At 46.4% G+C, this 16540-nt stretch overlaps 1 protein-coding gene across 1 annotated transcript in view; it reads left to right on the top strand.

Moving 5' to 3' along the window:
* The window catches only part of LOC122379335 (serine/threonine-protein kinase/endoribonuclease IRE1-like), a 391361-nt gene that overhangs the window by 59875 nt on the left and 314946 nt on the right, over positions 1-16540 (top strand). Inside the window, exons 2-3 of the mRNA XM_043361464.1 lie at positions 12591-12671; positions 16150-16238. Coding sequence (XP_043217399.1) covers positions 12627-12671; positions 16150-16238 — 134 coding nt within the window. The 5' untranslated portion in view covers positions 12591-12626. The remainder of the gene's footprint in view (positions 1-12590; positions 12672-16149; positions 16239-16540) is intronic.

Below are 16540 nucleotides of genomic sequence, written 5' to 3'. Positions count from 1 at the left end.
ACACGACACTTTCATATTGTGACCCCCGGTGACCTGACCTCGCTGTGACCTGACCTGGTATCAGTGACCTCAGATAGCAAAGTATGTTTGACGAACAATGTACCATCGATGGTTTTCAATAAATTACCAATTAACTCGATTTCACAACACATTTCTTGAAATGCCTGTGAACGGTGAAAATCTGACCTCTGACCTGACCTGTGACGTCATCGGTTTGACCTAGGTCAATGAAATTTGGTCACAAGGTAGTTCCGGGGTGGGGCTATCGAACGCCGTTTGAATTTTGAAAATCGGCCGGTAACTTTCCGAGATCTTAGGGGGGTGCCGAAACGGCTCCCCCCCTACGGGTGGTAGGGTCCGCCGGTAGCCCTACGGGGCGCGGGTTAAGGATTAGCGTGGGACCTCCGGGGCCTGCATAGAGTTTGCATGAGCTAGTATGCAATCTCAGAGGCCTGTGTGTAATGTGTACACAGTGGCGGTCGCGTGGGGGGGAGGGGCATCAGGGCCATGCCCCCCAAAGGCCAATAAAGGGGGCCATCATATCATTTGCCCCCCCCCCCCTCAAACAACCGATGGGTCTCCATAGGTGTATGGGGCGCCCTTATTATCGAATAAGGGCTCCATAGGTGTATCGAATAAGGGCGCCCTTATTCGATCGTCACGAGGCTAAAAAAAAACACTCCAAGCTATTAACCCTCGCCGGCCGAAGGGGGGGGGGGGGCGGGTGCCGCCCCCCATAGGGTTTGTTTTCGCGATAGCTCCGAACACGCTGGCGATAGAGAGCTGAAACTTGGCATACCTGACCTTTGATCCAAGCCGCATCTTTTGACACCAACCGCATTTTTGGGTCAGGTCAGGTCACTGACCTATGACGTCATAAGTGAACCTCTGCACGGTCTTCAGATGTCGCAACTTCGCAACGCCCTCACTGTTAGAGGAGATGTCACAGGGAAATGAAACTTGCAGGATCTAGTATCCATTATGAGTCTCACAACTTGTATCTCTCGGATTTTTCCTAAAGGTCATATGAGGTCAGGTCATTTTCGTGACCTCACCATTATAAGTCAATGGGGAAAAATGAAAACTGCTATTCTGGCGCCGGGAACGATCTCCAACTATCTCAAGCACACAGAATCGTGATTTGATGCACTCCTTGCAAGGTTAGATGCGTCACTTTTGTAATGTTGACCTTCCGTGACGTCATTTATGACGTCATCAAGGTCATATTAGTTTTTCGTCAATAACTCCCGATCAAATTGAGCTAGCGAGTTAAGAAAGCCACCAATGGACTCAGGAAGACCTGCCGAATCGAATGATATGCGACATGACCTCTTTTGACCAACTTCGTGACCTGGGGGGTGCTGACCTGACCTTGACCTGAGGTCAACACCCTAAGTTGACCTGACCCGAACAAAAAGTATATCATTCGACGCGCCTGAGCGAGGCGAACACGATGCTGCCAAATTCGCGGCTCTGCGGCCGTTTTTTGCGAAGTTATTCACCAAAAACTGAACCGTACCCTGGGGCACTTGACCTGACCTCAGAGGTCACCGGTTGACCTAGGACCTTAAAATCGGGTACCAATCTCTGCGTCTCGTAACGGCGCACACGCTCGTTTTTTCCGCGACGCGCTAGCTCCACCAGGGGCGAAACGGCGAGGGGGGTCGTACCCGCCCCCCCCCCCCCCTCGGCCAGCGCGTATGTAGAAAACCAATAGGTCCGGCGAGGGTTAATATAGCTCCCACACCGGTCTTTGAGCGTCCTACACTGACCTCTGAGGGAACTTTAGTGGCGGTCAAGCGCCCACGTTGGCCGCTAAGAGCCCACTCCCTCGCCGTTTCGCATCTGATGGAGCTGGAGCCTCGCAGAAACAGCGCCGTTACGAGACGCAGCGATTGGTACCCAATTTTAAGGTCTCAGGCCAACCCGTAAACTCTAAGTTCAGGTCAAGTGGACTAGGATACGGGTTCGGTTTTTGGAAAATGGCTTCGCAAAAAAAAAACGGCCGCAGAGCAGAGCCGTGATTTTTAGCATCATTGTACTTGCCTTGCTCAGGCGCGTCGAATGATACACTTTTTTAGTAGGTGAGGTTAACTCTAACCAATGTAGGCCATTTAATTATACGCCCATGGCTAGTAATTATCATATGGTGCAGAAAGCAAACATTAGAAAAAGGTTATATCTAATAGATATTTATTTTGCCTTGGATATTCCCTAACAAATTGCAGTCCTCAGGTTGAGAGGCCATGAGTTGAGAGATGTCATGTTGCGTTGATAAAGTAAATCATATTGTTTTGTATTTAGTTGATAAAAGTGAAGCTAGTGCTGTAAGTACTGGATGACGTTTAGAAAATGTTGGTATTGGGGTATAGGGATGATATACAACTGATACGTACTCATCAATGCACAAAGTCAAAGCTGTTTTCTACCTGATGATTATTGGGAAATTTAGTGCAAGGTCATAAAAGAATTTATTCATGACAGACACCTCACCAATCGCGCCTATATCTTATTTCGCAACCCATAGTGGAGGGGGGGGGGGTGGAATTCTTCCAGATGAAGGGTGGGGCCGCAGTCACTTAGTTGTCAGCTGAGCTTTTCCCACCCCTGCCTATTATTTCATTAACCCTCGCCGGCACAGGAGGGGAAGTTGATGCAACCCCCCCCCCCCTAAGGTTTTTCGCGAATAACTCGCGTAAAAAGCGGCCGATCGCAACGAAACTTTCAGTACCCTCGCATTGATCAATTATACACTAAATGACCTTTGACCTGTGACCTCTTTTCCGAGACCATGTTTGGCCGGAATCGCGATTCGGCGTATGTCGGCTCGCATTAGCCGCGCGTTTGCAAGCTTTTCGTGGTTTCAAACGTTCAAACATGTGATTTGATGTTGCTCCCATACATTAGGGTGGGTTTCAAGGTCACCTGAAGGTCAGGTCAGGTCATTGATCTTTCATGACCTCGGGTGACCTCGGTTCACTTTTTCGAGTTTTACATGTTTCTAGGCTAGTTTTTGGAGCTGAATTCGAATTTAGCAAACATTTGAACATTTACGAAGTAGTTTTGGTGCCTTCGTAACATGTTACGAAGCTGTCAGAGGCGGTTGACACGTATTACGAATACCCGTCACAACCCCTACCGGTTGACCTGACCCGACCTGGTCTAAATGCTTAACCCTCGCCGGACCTGTTGGTTTTCTACATACGCGCCGGCCGAGGGGGGTACGACCCCCCCTCGCCGTTTCGCCCCTGGTGGAGCTAGCGCGTCGCCGAAAAAACGAGCGTGTGCGCCGTTACGAGACGCAGAGATTGGTACCCGATTTTAAGGTCCTAGGTCAACCGGTGATCTCTGAGGTCAGGTCAAGTGCCCCAAGGTACGGTTCAGTTTTTGGTGAATAACTTCGCAAAAAACAGCCGCAGAGCCGCGATTTTGGCAGCATCGTGTTGGCCTGACAGGTATTTCATGTCCTGTGTACGATGTGAGCTTACATCTGGTTTTCTTCAAGTTGAGGCCTTCAGCCTGCTCTTCTGGAATCATGGTTACCGGACAGCCAGTGTCCACAATGAACGTGACGTTCTTCTCATTGACAGCCATGTTCACTTTGATGGCTTCCTTCCCTTTTGATGTGCTTTGGTACACACACAGATTTTCTTCAACTTCATCATCTTGGTCTTCTTTTTCCACATTCAGCGTTTTTCCATTTCTGCACGCTGCTTTCAGATGTGACGATGTCCTTGTTTCCCACAGTTGTGGCATCTGACGTGGGGTGGTACCCTGCAGAACTTGATCAGGTGGTTCGTTTTCCCACACCTGAAGCAATGTCTCCTTTCAGTTTTCTCTAACTTCCACTTCCTGTTTTCTTCATTGTTTTCATTTTCCATGTCTTCCCTTGACCATTTGCATTTTTCCATGTCCTCTTATCTTCATGGCCCTTTCTTTCATTTACATTCCATGGTTTCCTTCTTTCCTTCAGTGATTCATTTCTTTCTTTGTTCTGCCACTTCACCTTGTTCACTGCTTCTTCTTCTGCACTTTTTCCCATTCTTCTTACTTGTTCATTCACTGTTGCGTCAGTTGACCATATCATAACCCGCGAGTTGCTGGGGGGGGGGGGGGCGTTAAACGCCCCCACTTTTTTCGCCGGGCCATAGCATAAAAACGGCGCGCCGCAGGCGCGCCAAATTTTTGGTACCTGTAGGGAATTGATTGAAGTTTATTGTGACAAAGTTTCAAAAAAAAATCGGTCGGAAAATTTTTGAGATATCGAGGTTTTAGTGACGTCATTATTTCTGAGTTTTCGACCAAAAACGGCATATGTTCAAAAAATCATAAAATCACAGAATAGACATACAGACATGCCGTAAACGCCATCAGACTGCCAATACCATGATCAATCAAATGGCTATCTTCGATTATTGATTATTGTTCCGCATTTTCCATAATCTTGAACTGAATCTTGACAATTTTTCGTGACTTCTTCACGACCATGATACATGAATTTATTAACCCTCGCCCTGGCAGGGGGGGGGGGTCGATGCGACCCCCCCCTAAGGTTTTTCGAAGATAGCGTAAAAACGGCGGCGCTCAGCGCCGCCAAATTTGGCACAGCCTATGGGGCAACCTTTTTACATATGACCTGAAAATTTCAGGTCCGGGTGACCTTGGGTCAGGTCATCAGGTCAGAAAAACCGGTACAAGGTCATGGTCAAATTTCAATTTTCTTCTTGCACCTGTCCAACTCACAGTTTTCGCCTGATTTCCTTCAAACTTTCAGGATGTGCTAAGTTCACCGAGTTGTGTAACATATAGTCCGGCTTTTTTGAGGTCACTGACCTGAGGTCAGTTAGAGGTCATTACGTCGTAATGTTAAGCCTATGGGAAAATACTAAATTCGGAAAATACTGGAGATATCCGCTTCGTTCTATCACTTTTGTGCTTTGAAACCACGGTACTTAACAGCAGGTCACTTGGTGCTTCTTTGTTTGGTGTACTTATCCATGGGTCAGGTCAAATGAGGTCAACTGAGGTCAAATGACGTTTTTGCCAATAACTTGGCACATAATGACGCTAGAGCTTAAAAAATGGTATCATTGTGTTCCTGGTGATCAGCCGAATCGAATGATATGCGATATGATGCAATTTGGTTAACTTGAACTTAATTTATTAATTTAAGTTTACTTAAAAATTAAGAAAAACTTTAAGTACACTCAAGCAAGCTAAAAAGTATATCATTCGACGCGCCTTGACGTGCTGAGTTTACTGGTGCTTTTCTTTTTGCTCTATCTTAATTAGATCAAAAGTTATAAGCGAAAAACTTTTGACCTGTTTTTAGCGAAATTTTTACATTTATACCCCCCAAAACCCCCCTAAATATTGACCTAGAGCAACCAAATTTGCACAGGGGCGAGAACTCCAGGGGGCCCACCTACCTACCAAATTTGGTGTTTCTAGGTGCCATAGGAGCCAATCGCGAGGGGGGGGGGTCGCATCGACCCCCCCCCCCCTGCCAGGCCGTGTTATGAAAAATGCCCTGCCAGGGCGAGGGTTAAATTGAACTTTTTGAGCCAAACACGTACATATATGATAAAATGAATGTCACCATCGTGTTCTACGCCCCAAATTACCTATAAAACATGTGTCACAGGCTGCGAATATCAGTTTTGATTTTCGGGGATATGTGCCTACCCGGTTGACCTGACCTTGACCCTGACCTATGCTTGACTGACCCCTACATGGAGCTGACACTCTTGTAGGCCTTATAAGATGGATTGTGCACCGTTTTGACAGAGTTTATGGCGATAGACGCTCATTGCGAAGTCCTGAAGTCCATGCTACTGAAAGCCCGATTTCGGGTGTTTGACCTGACCTTGACCCGACCTGTGACCTCAAAGTTCAACTATAAAGTACTCATCTGAAGCGTCTCGTCGCGTTCTTTCGTTTGCCGCCTCGTGCGTTTCGCTGCGCCTATTGCTTCTCGAGTTATCGGCTGGGGGCGTTTAACGCCCCCCCCCCCCCCCAGCAAACGGTGGGTGGCAAAATACCCCAGCCAGGGGTGTCGTTTTATGAAAATGATTGGTAGGGCTCAAAAACGGTGGACGGCCATTTATGACGTGCTTACAAAGGTAGGGTACCCCCAAATTTGCCTTTCTCATCGGATTTCGGCCACTTTTTTTTTTTAATAAATTTAGTCCGAACCTTTTGATGGGAAGGATTCACAAGGACAGAGCCACCGCTAAGCGAAGCTTGTTGCGATGACCCTGCCCTCTACCCTCCGATCTCGCAATTCCGATTCTATGGCAGAATTTGGAGTCCAAAGTTTAACGTGCGCACAAAGCCGCGCACGGCCGGTCCCCTCGCTGACTTCGCCTGGCTACGGCCTGCCACCAACCGCAACCATACCTGTCAGGAGGCCCATAAATTTCGAGCGCCCGTCGCGCTTTGAACCCGGACTGTCATAACCGGGAACGCGTGCTCTCACCACGCGGAGTCCAACGCTCTAACCAACTGAGCTACGGGACCGGCTTTTTCCTACGGGACCGGATATTTCCGCTTTGAATTTGAAATTTGAAAACTGAATTTGACAATCAAAACTAAAACACAAAACTTCTTGGAAATCTTGGTACTACCGAACCAATGCACAAAACATGCATTTATAGAGGCATTTGTGTCAGAGGACACGCTCGTTTTTTCCGCGAAGCTTTACCTCGATCAGGGACCGAACGGTTCATAACTGCCCTTTTCATTAAGTGATATCTGACAAAAGATTGGTAGGGCTCACGGAACATTGATAGGGCCCATATAAACATTGGTAGGGCTCGGGCCCTACCAGGCCTATACAAAACGACGCCCCTGCGGCAGCAACTGCCGGGTTAAGGACCTGCATCGGCTCCGAGGGCTCAACTTGGCCTTTTCTGGACTCTGGGGTCCAACACCAGCCCAAGCCTGTCTTTTAGGGTGCCACACTGACCTCTGAGGGTCCCATCCTTGCCTCAAGGACCCGCATTAGCCTTTGAGAGCCTAAGTCGGCCTCTGATGGCCTCAAGCTGCCATTTTCAGGCCCTGTACTGGTCTCTGAGGGCCTTAAACTGGCCTCTGAGGGCACAAACCGACCTCTAAAGGTCCCACACCGGTTGCTGATGGCCCATTTTCTGCCTCTGAGATCCAAGACTGACCCTTTTGTGCCTCTGAGGGCCCCGTACTGGCTTCTGAAGGATCGATGCCGGTCTCTGAGGACCAATGTCAGTCTTATAAGGACCTCACACTGATATCTGAGGCCCACATTTGCCTCTGATGGCTCCAAATTGAGGCCCTATTTAGTCCCCAATCAGCCTATAAGGTCTCTGATGGCCCTATTTTGTTGTCTGGCTGGGGACCCATGGCTTACACCTTTAGGCGTCACGCACTGGCCTCTGAGAGCCCACATCGGCCTCTGGGGTTCCATACGGGCCTTTGAGGCCGCTATGGCCATGGGCCCCTGTAAGCTAGCACCGCCCCCCCCCCCCCCCCCTCCGAGGGTTGGCAAAGTTGCCAAGTTGCCCCCACCCCCAAACGCCAAGTCTGCTACCGCCCCTGCATTCAGATGCATCCATTGTAAAAAATAACTTGCACTGCAGTGATTGGGGGCTGGGGCACTGGCTGCTAGCAAGTTTTTTTCCCCGGGAAACCGAAGTGGTAGTTCCTACCGGACGTCTGGCCGGACCTTTATTTTTGCATTTGCTTCTGGGTGGGCAAATCGACGCCACTGGGTGGGCAATTGTGGTGACTGGGTAGGCATTTGCCCACCCAGTGGGTATGTTAGAGGAGGCCCTGGCACTACGTCGGACACACAACAACCTTGACAACAACCAACCATAAATGGGCAACAGAGAGGCCCCGTGAAAAAGGAAGACAACAACTGACACGTCCTCTAAAACACTGCAATAGCTAAAGTCCTGCCGGCCAGCTTGGTCAAGGCAAATACACAACACCGGCCGTCCCAGCATAACGATCCTAACAGCACCGGCCAAGCTTCTCTATTAGGCCTAGCTAAATTACCCCGCAATGTCATTCTGAAAAGTTTTGTCTATAAAGTCGTTACTGTTATACGGAAATAAAAGAAATTGCTCTTAAAAACGCTGCATAACCTGAAGAATGGCACCTCAATACCGACAGTCGTTCACAACCCGAATTCTACATGCCATACAATTTTTAGAACGGAAGTAAGACTTTATAGTCAAAATTGATGTGAAAATAATCAATAACATGCCAAAAATTGTATTGGTTCTTTAGTTTACCAAAGAGAAACAAAAGAGACAAGCTTTCGACAACACTGTCATCATGGTCTGAGTTTTTTAAATTCCTGTACACACTTCACAACCAAGCTTCACAACATACAAAAACATATTCGCACGCTACAATGATGGAAAACATTCCTCCATCATTTCTAGCATTGTACCGTGCGAATATGTTTTTGTATGTTGTGAAGTGTGTGCAGGAATTAAAAAAAAAAAAACTCAGACCTGATGATGACAGTGTTGTCGGAAGCTTGTCTCTTTTGTTTCTCTTTGGTAAACTTAAGAACCAATACAATTTTTGGCATGTTATTGATCATGTTCACATCAATTTTGACTATAATGTCTTCACTCATGCCAACCATCCAAACGATTAAAAATTAGGAAGTAAAACTTACCATTTTCCAATGAAATTCATGTTTTATTGATTTTGAATAAAACTACGAGAGGGAGAGGTTTGAAAATTTGTCCATGGGTTTGGTCCATCAATGACAAATGAATAAAAGCTAGATTTATTTCATTGACGTTTGTCTTATATTGTACAGGCGGGGTCGGCCAGTCAAGTTACCCCATCCTACGCTACTAAAAGAAACCTTGCTCGGACACGCTCGGACAGAGCCAAACATCACCAGCAGTTCATTCTCCACGGGGTACGCCCACCTGGTACACCTTACGCCAGTAACCGAATTCACCTGTATGGGAGCCACGTTTCAACCAACACTAGGCACCACAACGGCAATTCTACCAACTCTCTGCACAACCACCGGCCAACACCACGTGGCCACCAAACCCTACGCCGGCCAGGCAGTGCGCTCTGAGCTGCTACGCCGCGAAAGCACGAGCTGACTTCAAGTTCACTCACAAGGAGTGCATAATGGTCAAGTCCGGCGTTCTGTTCCGAAGGAAGAAAAACCAGTACAGCTATTTCCAACCAACAAAACCACCACGCCGGCCCCATCCCCCACACTGTAAAAAAATGTCACGAGCCAATTCTATGACAAGGAGTGGGTTACACGGTCGTCCATTGTACCTTGCTGTTATATATAGGGACATTATCAGCCTGAGGGTTGTTAGTTAAAGAGTGGCCTCGTGAAACAATTGGTTACAAACGGTAACCTAATAACTTAAATGCTTCCCTAACACCCCTTCCTGCTTATCAACAGATTTCGCGCTGTGTCGGAAAACTACGCATAGTCTCATAATTAAATCCGCCAGAAGCTTGTTGCATGCTAGTTACATGCGTGTTTCATTATCGTGTCATATAATTATTATGTCGGCTAATGAGGCACCGCCCTGCACGTGCTTTAAATATAATCCTGCGCACACGCCACCTAGTCGGAAACTCATCATCGGACTAGTCCTGGTAGGGTTTTCGTGTTGCCGAATGAGGCGAAACGACTTTGATTCGGTAGTGCCTCATAAATCCCTGCTACGGTGAGCAGCGACGAGTCTGAGACTGCTTCTAAAACGCGTCCTTAAAGGGACAGTATCATCGAAAAAAAAAATCAATGTATGGAGCTGATTTTTTTTTTACTAGCATTTCTTATTTTTCTGAATCAGAAAAACATAGTTTGAGGACCGAACTCGGTGAAAAATATTGCAACCACATTTCATTTTCATGATTCATTTTCATGAGCGAACCACCACTATACAAGCATGGCCGCCAGTTTGGAAGCATGCAAAATTACTACAGAACTGGCGCAGATAATACATTATTGACGCTACGCTTACGCGGTCGTTCTTCTGATTGAGTTGGCCTTAGGGAGAGGTAGCCTTAGGTATTGCCTATAAAAATATCACGTGACAATTGGAGGGAGTGACAATTGGACGTGACAATTGACAATGGGAGAAAATATCACGTGACAATCACGTGATAAACGTCATACATTGGAGGGAGATTGTGATTCAAGATGGAGGAAATCCTTTGTTGAGCCGCTAGAATCCGAAGGAAACAGCGGAAATTGCCTACGACTATTTAATGAATTTAACGGTGATGAATAAGTGCGAAAAACGTTTTGGCTTTATAAAATTTGATGAAATGACCAGGGTAAAAGTTTTATTACTGGCGGTCAATTCAAAACGGGGCAAACATTTAAACAGTGAAGATAGTGAAGCACGATTCAAAGTGTAGTACACCTTTCGTACTTTGAGCGGCGATAGCGGGATAACGGTGTGGAGCTTCGAGGATCGGTCTTCAGTTCCAGGACCAGAAAGGTGGGGCCTATGCAATGTCAAATTTCATCAAAATGGTGATACTGTCCCTTTAACTTCCGGCGCGGGGCCGTCATTTCCGGCCGCCATTGTTCAGTTCTGCGGCTGCCGGCGGTTGGTGCGGTTGTGTTGTGGCACGGTGCGTTGTGAAGTTCTCGGGCGGGGATATTCCGAAGGTACGTTATATTGTATGATATTTACGTAGCAATGGGGGACATTTTATTCATTTTGTAATATTCTGAACACATGTTGCGTCATAGAATTCACCCCTTGACCGTTGTGGGCCACTGTTTCGTTTGAATTCCGACTGTTGGAAGACGGACTTTCTTTCAGTTGCTGTCTAGCCTTTTTTTCCAAATGTGTAAGCTACACATATTGCCTCACATTGATTTATCTTATACAAAAGTCAGTTGATGTAGATAATAAAGCCATCCTCGCTGATATTTTAAAATCAGCAGTTAATTTTCTTTTCTGTTTGCAGAGTTGCTTAAAGTTGTGGAAGACTGAGGCATGAAGGTATACCGGAAGCCAGCGATATTTCTGTTGGTAAGCCTCGCCCAGAAAAAAACTTGCTTGAATCTGCAAAGTATGGCAAATATTTGATGGACTGCACAGTGCACAATGTACCTGACATGGCAGGATCAACTTGCTCACTCGCCTGTTGTAAGTGCCGTTGCGTCAAAGCCCGTGGAAGTGCCCGATCGTGTCTCATGCAACCATATTATTTTGTGAATGTTATTGGTGGTGACTCGAATCAGCTTTTGCACCACTCCGCTATGATATTGTAATATGTATATATTTAGATATTTTGTATCGTATGCTAATAAGTAATAAACGTTATTTTTGTGTATGTTTTTTTTTTTTTTGTAACGTGGCGTGGCTGTCGTTGGCCGGGTCGTCCACCAGTCGGAGGGGCGGCTGGGGAGAAGGAGGGGGGGGGGGTGACGCAATTGAGCTAGTATTACTACTGGGCAGCAATAGCAGGCGCTAGCTGGTTGGGTTACCAGGCGAGTCCTGCTAAGGAGCCTAATCGGCGTACCGATCTGCTGGTTTTGCCCTCGTTTTCAAACGAGGTACCGAATAGTGGTGCCAATTTCATGAAATTTCAATTCCAATTCCGATCCAATTCCAAGAAATTGCCAAGTAAATTTCCAAATTTGTCCAAAGCGGGGGCTATTCCAATTTTTAACGATTTTTGCATTTTTTGCGTAAATTTTAAAAGTGTTTAAAAGCGTTTTAAAGGCCTCCGTTTTAAAATTTTAAATTTTAAAGGCCTTGTGTTCCGATTAATTTCCAAAAAATGTTAAGAATTCCGTCCAAATTCCAAATTGGAATTGGACAAAAATTGGAATTCCAAGAAAAGAAATTCCGATTGGCACCAATAGTACCGAATAACGAAACGAGGGGCTGACACGGGGGTGCTCGGTTTATGAGGCGTGGGCTGGTCATTTACTAACGAAACAAGCTTGTACCCTCTTACTAGCTAAATATGAGGCGATTTTTACACGTCGCTGCATGCTCATTTTTGCGCCAGCGGTTTTCCTACAAGGGGCTTGTAAGATTTTTTACAGTGCAAACCTAAAGAAACCCACCAAGGCCACGTCTACCAGCAGTCCATGTTTCATTCAACCCTCAACCATCCTATAATAACGGACATTTACCGACTCATTCTTTCATCGACCCTCCTCTGGCCTTGATAGAACCCAGAAAAATAAAACAAAAGATAACAAAAACTCATGCCGAAATTCAAGAAAACGAGAGAAACACAAAAACACTAAAAATAGAATTGAAAATCCCAAAATGGACTACACTTAAGTTAACTGACTGGCTAAGCTGACTAGACTCATCCCGCGCCGCCACCGTCACGTGACACGAGACGCTCCACCAATCAGAGTAGGCCGCCGCCTCCGCGGCCCTGCCGCCCGCCGCCGCCAGCCGCTAGCCGCCGCTCGCCAGAGCCGGCCCTCCCCTCGTAGGGTCGCGAAAAAACGATTTTATCTTATCATATAGTTATAACTGGACGTATTCATGTTACCATTTGTCCAATTTTATAGTAATCTCCTGTCGCCTTGTACATACACTAAACTGACCAAACGCGGTTTATTTCAGAGCGAACATCCCACTGGACAACGGACAACCTGCAGCATGGCGGGTGAAGAGCCTCCTCTGGAGATATGCTACGCTGATGAAGTAAGTAATTGTATATATAACTATACCAAAGTTTTGGTGATCACATTCGGCATGGTGTGAATAAATGTTTACTTTGAAATTTGAGCTGTGTTGCAGCATTGGCGGTGGTATGCGGCGTGTATTCCGCATTCTTAGTAAAATGCGACCTCTGAAATAAAGACACTTTACCGCATATACATATAATCTGTTTTCGATGAATAACAATGCACATTTTCAATGTCAATTGCTCTTATCAGAAGATGTTTAGATTTAAATAGTTAAGCTTTGTACATCATTTTGAACCAAATTTCTGCTTTCAACTTGACTTATTCATTCCTTCATTTTAACCCACGCACCGACGGGGGGAGGCGGTTATCCGCCCCCCCCCCCCCTCCTGTTGTTTTTCGAGAGTAGTGGGAACAGTTCCGAACAGTGCGCTGAGAAAGTCTTGATGAGTCGCTGTAGGTTTCCAGTCTCTTCGTCACGACGGCAAAATGGAAGTCCCTGTGTTAGAAGATAGCTCTGACACTTCAAATATGCGGCCCAACGCCACCCGTGCGTCATGTTGCTCCTTGGTCTTCGCAAACATGATCATTTGCTGCGCAGTGTTTCTCTTCTTCAGAGACTGGATGCCCTCAACCGAACTCCTGTACATTTTTGACATTTCATGTTTTTTTTTTAGCTTTTGGAGAGCCTTGTGCCAAGAACGAAATCCGCTTTTCACGAAGGGTCTTCAGTTCGTCGGAATGACGACAAAACTCTCATGACTTGAGCAGTCCGGCAGACTTCACAAATCACTGCATCCTTTTCTGCGTCATACTGGATCCAGGGAAACAATTTGAGCCATTTTGGGTCATATTTTCTTCCCTGGCCTGTGCTCGACTGACCGGCCGGAGCGGCGGAGGATGATAGAGGATGGGAAGGCGGAGTCCTGGCAGGAGCAGTGCTCGGCGGTCCAGCAGCAGCGCTCGTCAGTCCGATAGGAGCAGTGCTCGGCGGTCCGGCAGGAGCGGCGATGGTCGATCCAGGATAGGAGTGCGGTGGGTTTGTAGTAGCGTAGCTCCGCGGCCCAGTCGAAGAGGAGGCTGGGCAGGATTCGCTCGGGCCAGGAGTGGTAGAGGTCGGACTGAGAAGTGATATGGATCACCGGCCAGGGCCTCAGTCGGGGAAACTGTGGTCAAATCTTCCATTTTTAGAAAGCCTTCCATTTTTGGAAGGATTTTCCATATATGGGTACGCATCTTCCAAAAATGGGTACGCTGACGACGTCATCGTACCCAAATATAGAAAATGTTGCGCATATGTTGGAACTTACCGATTTCCGCCGAACATGAGGCAAATGCGACTATCGCCCCTGGTCGCTTTCAATTCGCCATAGTGAAGTGTCCATAATCTAGCGTGGATGTCTAAATCCTAGCGTGGATGTATTTTATGTAATTTTTCAAAGTAATGAGTCGTGGAAAATTGACAAAAATTTACCGACAAACGATGGTTTTATAAGACTTCATTTTGTAAGCAGAAAGCATCAAAAAACGAAAAGTAAATATCCTTAAAAGTACTTTAGTGACGGGCCATGCTTGTTCGATACCGCCGACTTTATTTAGGGGAGAGTGGGGCACATTCGTGCATGGGGCACATTCGTTTTCAGCAGTTTATGGGAACACGAGTGACTGCACGAGCTCAAGGTAAATTATGGAAATGTGTCTATCATTGCCTCCCTTCGTTCACCGTAGAAGACAACACTGTGCCTGCTGTCATGCTTGATAAAAACGCAAATTTGTAATATTCGTGAGCTTTCCAAACTTTTCTCATATCATCCATTTTCGTGATCCTGACTCGGAAATGTGGTTCAGCTTTTCAAAATTGGGGGCGAAGGTGCTCACTCTATTCACGGAACTGCTGCAAACTTGTTTGTTGACAAAGTGTCATTTTTTTCAACAAGAAATTTTGAAATATATTACAAATAACGTTGTGGGGCAGGTTCGTGTACGCACTACCTGGGGGCACATTCGTGCATATTTTTTTAGTTTTTTTGCTATTTATGACTTTATCTATAGTAGGTTTCACTAATGACGCTCGCCTGACTCAGTCTCGGCTGCTTGCGACGTCGTGACGAGTAATTCACGCGAACTTGGCGAGGTCACGGAGGCCGGCAGTTGGCACATTCTTGTTGGCCAGCCCATTCTTTCTACATATGTTGTGCAATGCATTCTTGTCGAAAGGAATCAAGTGAAATGACCCCCTGCCAATTTCCTTTGGTAAATTTCTGGTAATGCCCGGTAATTTCTAGAACTTTGCAGGGTGCACGGAAGTGCCCCACCCCTTGCACGAATGTGCCCCATAGGTGGGGCAGTTTCGTGCAAACGTTCAGAGTTATTAAAAGTCATTTTTTTCTAATAGAAGCAATAATTTTAGAGGATAACTTTTAAAGAGGAAAAATATCTGCAATAGTTCCTTTCCATACCACAATCAACAATTTTGCCGTTGCAAACCAAAGAACAGATATATGGATTTATCCATTTTTTGCACGAATGTGCCCCACTCTCCCCTACAGTGCGGAATTGTCTGGACAGAGTGTGGCGGTCCCGGGAGTGTAGTGGCGAGTAAAACATGTATTTGTTGCTGTTTTCTGCATTTATTAGCATATTGCGTGGTTGATTTCAAATTTTTAAGGCTTTTGCCAAACATTTGGGTGGAGGTCTCCTCATTTTTCAATGTTTTTTTTTCCGGAATATGGGACGAATTAAATAGGCGTTGCTGCGCCGTTTTTCGTGTTACTTTCTATCGAAGGAGCATGAATCTTTAATTTATATGAGGAATAGTAAGTTTAATTTAAACCATTTTTTTGTCAGGGCAATAGCTGTGTTCCTCCTGGTTGGTTATTGACAAGCTGTTCTCTCTTCTGAATTTTTATGTGTCCTCTAGAAGTAGAAAAACCCTTCGCCCTTCATGGCAACAGCAGCTATCATGGAGCCGTTTCGCGACCTTCTGAAGAATCCACAATCGAAGAAGGTCTACTGGGACGAGCAGCTGAAAAGACGTCTAGAGGAGGTAAAGATGATGGTCAGCAAGTTAGTGGAACAGGGGCTTCGGTATTACGACAAGACGCGGCCCACCATTCTGATGACGGACTGGAGCAAAGCTGGGATCGGTTTCGTAGTACTGCAACAGTGGTGTGACTGTTCGACCCCCGAGCGGCCCGCTTGCTGTCCTAACGGTTGGAAGCTTGCCCTCTGTGGCAGCCGATTTCTGAATGTTTCAGGTCAAGGTCAAGTTTCAAGTCAACGCGAAGTTTCAGGTCAACTTCGAATGTTTCAGGTCAAGGTCAGATCATGCTCTGTTTTCGCGTTACGACCGGAGAAGTAAATTTAGTTGCCCCCTTTTTCGGAGAAGTAAAAGGGGGCAGCTATTTGCCCGCCCCCAGTGTCCGGCTGGGGGGCGCGAAGGCGCAGTGGGGGCGGGATAAATAAATGTAATTGACACTTTTTTCTTCCAACAGGTGAAACATGGGACAACAACCACTGTTGGACATATCAAGTACTACAGAGACAAATTTCTTGGAAAAGGAGCTTTTGGCTCCGTTTATATGTAAGTACAGGACGCATATGCTCATTCACACAAGCATGTGCCAACGCATCTGACAAGTCTCAACCTTGGTCTCTAAAAGTTTTGGCTTTAACCCTCGCCCGCATATGCCATTTTCCCATCCTAGAACGCACATGGGGGGGGGGTGCTAACCCCCCATTTCGTTCCTGTTGGAGGTAAGAGCTTCGCGGTACAGACCAAAAAGATTCTTTGGGAAGAGACGAATCCAATGATACCCAGTTTTACCGTCTCAGGTCAGTCATTGACCTTCCAGGTCAGGTCAAACTAAAAAATGTTGCTATTTT

Source organism: Amphibalanus amphitrite, unplaced genomic scaffold (assembly GCF_019059575.1).
Source record: "Amphibalanus amphitrite isolate SeventyFive unplaced genomic scaffold, NRLGWU_Aamphi_draft 000008F_arrow, whole genome shotgun sequence".
NCBI classification, from domain to species: Eukaryota; Metazoa; Arthropoda; class Thecostraca; order Balanomorpha; family Balanidae; genus Amphibalanus; species Amphibalanus amphitrite.
The sequence above is the reverse complement of the archived record's forward strand: the minus strand, read 5'-3'. Positions and strand labels throughout refer to the sequence as shown.